The sequence below is a fragment of the Talpa europaea genome (assembly GCF_964194135.1).
Source record: "Talpa europaea genome assembly, chromosome: 12".
Taxonomy (NCBI): Eukaryota; Metazoa; Chordata; class Mammalia; order Eulipotyphla; family Talpidae; genus Talpa; species Talpa europaea.
Window position 1 is genome coordinate 86590892 of NC_140079.1, and position 6721 is coordinate 86597612.

General features: G+C 53.7%; 1 protein-coding gene across 1 annotated transcript; it reads right to left on the bottom strand.

Moving 5' to 3' along the window:
• Positions 1-532: 532 nt before the first annotated feature.
• On the bottom strand, positions 533-4144 carry TUFM (Tu translation elongation factor, mitochondrial; the record flags this gene model as incomplete). The annotated part of the gene is made up of 10 exons (XM_084250649.1): positions 533-790; positions 1623-1742; positions 1845-1996; positions 2115-2219; positions 2301-2433; positions 2564-2728; positions 2810-2914; positions 3177-3343; positions 3804-3998; positions 4102-4144. The coding sequence occupies 10 exons, from the start codon at positions 4142-4144 to the stop codon at positions 617-619; spliced, it is 1359 nt and encodes a 452-aa protein (XP_084106775.1). The 3' UTR covers positions 533-616.
• Positions 4145-6721: the final 2577 nt, after the last annotated feature.

A 6721-nucleotide genomic window follows, 5' to 3' on the forward strand; every position in this document is an offset into this window, starting at 1 on the left:
GTTTTACTACTCAGCACTGATGAACCGCCTTTTGAAAAAAATCTCAGTAAATGTTGAAATCGTATCACGGCTTCTCACTCCGGTAGTGGCGATACCAGCAGTCGCCACCCACCAAGCAGAGAATTTTATCACGTACCTCTCTACTCCGAGGAAATGAAGTGGGTTTGGCACCAGAGCTGAGCCTACGCTGCCTCCAAGTGATAACCAAATCCCTCCCCAGGACCTGCCAGGAGGCTGTTCAACATCCTGTGGCATTTTACCAGGTGAGCCGTGCGAAGTTCAGACTGGCTTTCTCCTATGACTTCTCTTCTGTGTGTCAAGTTGAGCTTTTTCAGAGCACAGGCTTGAGGTTATCACACTCATCTGGCCTACAGCACCACTTTTATACTCCATTGTCCGGCTTACACAAAGGACACGACACAGACTAGCTTTACTATTCACAGAACAGTTTATTGACCTACCTCCCCTGGCAGACCACGGGCCCCTTCCACAGGGGAGATGTGTCAGTCTAGCTGCGCTCTACTGGGCTGCAGCATGTGCCCTCGGAGGGGGGGCACCAGAAGCAGGACGACGCTGGCCAGCCTGAATGCGAGACCACGTGAGTGGAAGCCCACATTCAACTCCACTTGAGGTTCTTGTCCTCCTCTGTCATGGCCGGCGTGTCGGTGACGAGGCCAGTGCCGATGGTGCGGTTGCCGTCCCGCAAGGTGAACCGCTGCCCTTTTTCTAAGATCATTGGCTGCCGCAAGATTAGGCTGAGCTTCAGGTCCTCCCCAGGCATGGCCAGCTCCTGGAGGGGCAGAGAGATCAGGCATGACCTTCGGGTTGCCTTGATTCTGCTAACTGCTGGCTACCAAAGAGGCTACGCATTACAGGAAGACAGCAGGGCAATGAGCCCTTCTGGGGACAGCCTCATCCCTGCCGTCAGGCAGCAGCAAACAGCATGTACAAGGCAGAAGAGGGCCGGCGATCAGTGTTCCAAGGGTGCATTCTTGAAAATTCATGTTGAGGAAATTTTGGATCATGCAGGTTTCTTAGTCAAGGACTTCTCTACACACTTACACCGTAAAACAAGCAAGGGGAACCCTTCTCTGGGGAATCTCTGGGCAAGTCTTGGAAGAGCTGAGTTTCGTTTTTTTTTTAAAGTTTTTACATTAAAAAAAATTTATACAAGAACCGGGGCACAGATCAGAGACACAGGAGGGTGAGAGGATTCACCAAAGACAGAGCAGGGAGCAGAAAAGGCAGAAGGGCCAGACACTGCAGAGGGGAGCAGCGGGCAAGACAGGAGAGATCTGCCGTGCCATGTGGGAATCTCCCTGGCCGGCCAGGAATCGAACCTGCGCTGCAGAGGCTGCGGGTAGCTTTACAGTGCAGCGCTCAACCTGCAGTGGCACGGGGAGGCCCCAGAGCTGAGTTTTTAACCTACTTAAGACTAAGGCATAATGGACGAGGACTTAACTCTTCTAAGTCCATGCCCTTCAGTCACTAGTTTCCCCTGCATCACCCACCAGCTCTTCACTCAAGGAAAAACACCCCCCTTCCCTGGAAATGTGATTGAGGCAAAGCTCAGATGAACTGTGCCCCACCCCCATTCTCCACACTCCCTATAATCACAATACCTTCCCTGGAGGCAAGAGCACACGGCAGGCCATGTCCCAAGTGAGGGAGAACATGACAGGCATGAAGTGGGACACAAAGGGTTTGTGACGGCCACCTTCCTCCTTGCTGAGGATGTAAACCTGAGAGAGAAAGCAGTGGGGGTACAGATGGGCTTGGCCAAAGCACTGCCCCTCTGCAGGGGTCAGTTGGGCTCAGCCCTGTCCGTCACCTGGAGCCCTCACCTGTGCCTCCACCTTCTGGTGCGGTTGGATGGAACCTGGCTTAGCCATGACCAGGCCACGCCTCAGGTCCTCCCGCTTCAAACCTCGAACCAAGGCGCCAAGATTATCCCCTGCCTCTGCCCTCTCCAGGCTCTTGTGGAACATCTCAATGCCTAGTAGGGAGGGAAAAGGGACAAGGGCCTGTCTGGGCAGAGGGAAGGCACAATGGATCTAGAAAGGGCAAGGGCATCCAGGGGCCAGTTCCTGGGGCCCAAGCCTTGCTTCCTATACCTGTTACCACAGTGCGAATGTTCTTGCTGTGTCCCAGGAATTCACACTCGTCTCCCTTCTTCAACACACCACGCTCTAGCGTTCCTGTCACCACTGTGCCCCGGCCTGAGAGGAAACAGGGCATCAGGAACCAAGGGGGGGAGGCTACTGCTAGGGAGAGAGCGTTGGAATGCACACAGTCCTCACCAGGAATAGAGTAAACCGACTCTACAGGGAGCAGGAAAGGTTTCTCCAGGTCGCGGGTGGGCACTGGGATGTAAGTGTCCACAGCATCCAATAACTTCTGCACAGACTTCAGGCCTAGTTCAGGGTCACGTTGCTATGGGGACAGGTTAATAGGACCCTGAAGTCTCCATTCTCTTATTTACCAAGAGCTCCCCAAACTCAGAGCAGAGCTCTGACTATCCACCCCGACTGCAGCAGCAGTCCCTGCCCGACCCTGCATTCACCTCGAGAGCACAGAGGGCAGAGCCTACAATCACTGGGGTCTCCTCCCCTTTGTAGCCAAACTCAGTGAGCAGTTCCCGGATCTCCAGCTCCACCAGCTCCACCATCTCGGCATCTTGGACAGCATCTGCCTTGTTCACATACACCACAACGTGCTCTACTCCAATCTGCAGATAGGAAAAAGGCTGAGACGGTGTCCAGAGTGACTGAACTCCTGACTCTGTCACTCCTACAGAGGCTCTGAGTACCTGTTTGGCCAGCAGTAAGTGCTCTCGGGTCTGGGGCATGGGGCCGTCGTTGGCTGCCACCACCAGGATGCAGCCATCTAGAGGGGCAGTGCCTGTGATCATATTCTGGGGAAGAGGAGAGGAAACACTCAGCTGAGTTAATTCAATGACCTCAACTCTACATTCACCTAGTCGAGCATAACAATTAGGAAATGAGGCCCATTCTTCTCTTCATCTGTTTACCACCACCAGTTTGAGAGGCCATGCCCATAAATGCAGGATCTCAAAACCATGCACCTTGAATATCTTAACTTCCTCTCCACCAGCCGAACATTTTTCCTGACAGGAGGCAGCTCCTGGCCCTGTCACCAGCGATACAGACTCTCACCTTAACATAATCTGCGTGCCCGGGGCAGTCAGTGTGGGCATAGTGGCGGGCAGCAGTGCTATACTCCACGTGGGCCGCGTTGATCGTGATGCCGCGGGCTCGCTCCTCCGGGGCATTGTCAATCTCCTCGTACTTCTTGAATTTGGCCCCACCTCCCTCGGCTAATACTAAAGGCGGGAAGAAAATTTACCTCTCAGCTGAAGTTCCAGAGGTAGAGGTCAGGTTCAGGCCACACCCCCGGGTCCCTCCCACCTAAACAAACGGCAGCCTGGAGACTAAAGCTTCCGTGGCCTTCTCCCTCAGTTCCTCCAGCAGCGGTGACTTCGGGCCAGAGAAATGCCAAAGGGTTTCAAAGTCCGGCTCTGCAACTTCTTTAAGGTAAAGCCTCTGCTTGCAGAGCACTTCCTGCCAGGGGAGACCACTTGGAGCGCCCCGTTTACGCACCACGAAGTTCACGCTCGGGGAAATCTGTCTCCTGGATCTTCTACCTCACTGTCCGCCCGAGTTCCCCCTCGAGGGGTCACACTGAACACCTCCAGCAGCAACTCTGGGGCCCCACCCCCTGGCGCCAGGTCCCAGCGGCAGGGCAGGCGCGCTGCCGGACGCCGCGTTTCCATCCCCGCTTACTTTTCGTGATGGCCGCGGTGAGTGTGGTCTTGCCGTGGTCCACATGCCCGATGGTACCCACGTTCACGTGGGGCTTGTCGCGCACATAGGTCTTCTTGGCCTCCACGGCCAGGCCGCGGCACAAAACGGGCAGTGCCGAGACCTTCAGCGGCCGCAGCACACCCTGCAGTAATGGGGTCGGGCCGGCGCCCAAACCTGCCGGGGCAGAGGCGCAGAGTCAGGGCGCGCGGGTCGGGGCGCGGCGCACGCCACGCACCCCCAGGCGCCCCGGCTGCCATCGCCCTCCCCGCCCCCTCACCGCTGAAGAGGGGCGTCGCGCGCAGGAGGGTGGCGGCCGCCATTCTGGTCTTTACTCGCGCCCCGAGTACCGAGTACCCGGCACCAGGTGCCCGCGCGTGTAGTAAGAAAAGGGCACTGGCCACGGGAGGTCACTTCCGGCGGAAGTCAAGGCCGGGAGGGCAAGTCTGGGCGCCTCTAGCCGCCCGTTTTTATGGTCATCTTTGACTTCCGGGTGCGGGAAGGAAGACGTCAAGGAAGGTACTAGGGTCTGGGGGCGGGGATGGGTGGAGGGAGATTCTCGCGGGTGAGGGAACAAGGTTCTCCCTGGCGACGCCGGCGACGGCGCGGAGGGGACGGAGCATGTGAGCGTCCCATGATGCACCAGCGCCCCGAAGGCTCCTGGGCCTTGTAGTTCCTGGGGCGGCCGGCTGTGTCTGCACTCTGGGTGCTGGTTAGGCGGGGGCCGGAAGGGCGGTCGTGGCCCGGAGACCGCAGAGGCGACCCGGCGCTGACTTCTCCGAAATGTCCTGGCATCCACTGCGCGGGTCTGACGGGAGGCCTCGCGGCCCTGGTGCCGGGGCTGGAGGTAGGGTGGGCCCCAGCACCACGCTGAGGAAGATGGTCATGGGTGTTTGTGGGGAGCGGGGCCCGAGGGTGACCCATTTCTCCTCCGAGTTTTTGTGTTCTTATCTGTAAAATGGGAATAGTAGTATCTGCTTCAGAGAGGGACTGGCTTCTTGCTCTCAGAAGTGGGGCCCTGGAGCCCAAGTCCCATAGTCACTGATTCTCAAATGCCCACTCTTTGGCTCACAGCCTGCGGGCGCTCTGTGCTGCCTATCTCACCTGGCCGGACCCCCCACCCTCACCCCCAAGTCGACAAAGCTTTGCCGTAGCCCCTCGTTCCAGAGTAACTCCCTTCATCGTCGCTCCACCCACCCTGTTTTACAGAAGACTCTGAGCGTGGAGGGCCAACCTCAGCTTTAAGGTAGCCCCAGTCATTCTTGTGCCGTGTCCCCAGCATTCTAACAGAGGTAACTCACCTAGTGAGTGCTCAATAAATGTCTGTTGACTGAATGAATGAGTGTAAGGATAGCAAATGACCTTTAACTTTAACATCCGTCATCTCATCACAGCTTCCAGACTTCACCCTGGGATAAAAATAGCAGTTGCTTAATGTTGATTAATGTTTCCGAAAGTCATCAGATCCTAAGACTCAGTTGATAATGTTGTTTCAAATTTTATATTGCTTACACATTATATATTTATTTGTTTGGGGAAAAAAGAATGGCATAAGTAACTTGAGTTTTAAAAATTAATTTTTGAAATGTTACATGGTGGGTAATATGGTGGATCATTATGAATGTATGGCAAATTTCGGGGAAGGTGGTACCTGAATGACTGAAATTTGGGAAACTGTTCAGAAAAGAGCCCAAAGGGAGCAAAATGTTTGTATAACCACTGGTTGTATCATATAATAGTTAGGAGTCTTGATTTATGGAAAACGGAATTTATCTTAACAGGCTTAAGCAGAAAACAGACTTGTTTACAAGAGGTAGGCAGCTTTGTATAAGCTTTGTATAATTGTGAAGCAGCCTGGAGAAATAGACGCTACAGAACTGATCTGACCTGATATGAAAACTGTTGCTGCCACCGTTTCCAACTTGAGACTTGTCTGTAGCTGCTGGCACTGAAACAACTTCTGCATCAAGAAAGTGACCTTATCTCATCTCTGACCCCAGAGCCAGGCAAATCCAAAGCCTCACATGAGTGTGATCCAAGAAGCCTAGATCATCATGTGTCAGTGTTGTGGTATCAGAGGAGGCTGAGAGATGTATTCTAACTTTGGTGTTGTGGAGCAGGACTGACAGCAGAGAATTTCCCCATACGTCCAGTCACCGGAACATCTGAGCGTTGTGATCTGACCAATATCACAGTGAAAGGGCAGAGTGACACAAATGTCCAGTGTGTGGATATAGTAGCATGAAATTAGGCATAGTTATGAAATGAAATATTAATAGAGTGGGCTCAGAGTTAGAGACAAGGGGAGCCAGCCACCTGTGAGAATGCTTGTGAGCAGTGTTAAATGAGGAAGGCAGGCTAGCTACTGTAGAACAGTGGCATATGTGCACGGTGGGGGTAGGGGTGGGGGCAAGGGGAGTTGAAAACAGCCGTGACTTTAGCAGCTAAATTTGCTTGGAGGACAGAGATTTTCTGTAATTCAAACATTCACTTTATGTGATTCCAGTTAAAGAAAAGTTCTTCATGTGGAATCTTGAGCTTTTTAAAAAAGATGCTCTTGAAATCAGCCTGGGCCTCTCTGGTGGTGCAAGGGCTTAAGTCTCAGTGCTGTCAAGCTATTGCTGGCCACTAAGGCATGAGTTTGAACTGACCCTCATGGTGCAGCAGACCTCTCCTGTTTTGCCCGCTGCTCCCCTCAGCAGTGTATTTCAGTGGATCTGCCTGTTTCTGCTCCCCACTCTGTCTCTGGTGAGTCCTCTGGCCTACACCCAAGTTCTTGCATGCATAAAGAAAATAAATCTTAAAAAAGAAGAAGTCAAACAGCCCTCTGGGTTCTCCCTAGCAGCTGGTTCATTCTGCTACATGGCAGACACTTTGAGCTGCTGCTTAATGGCCACCTT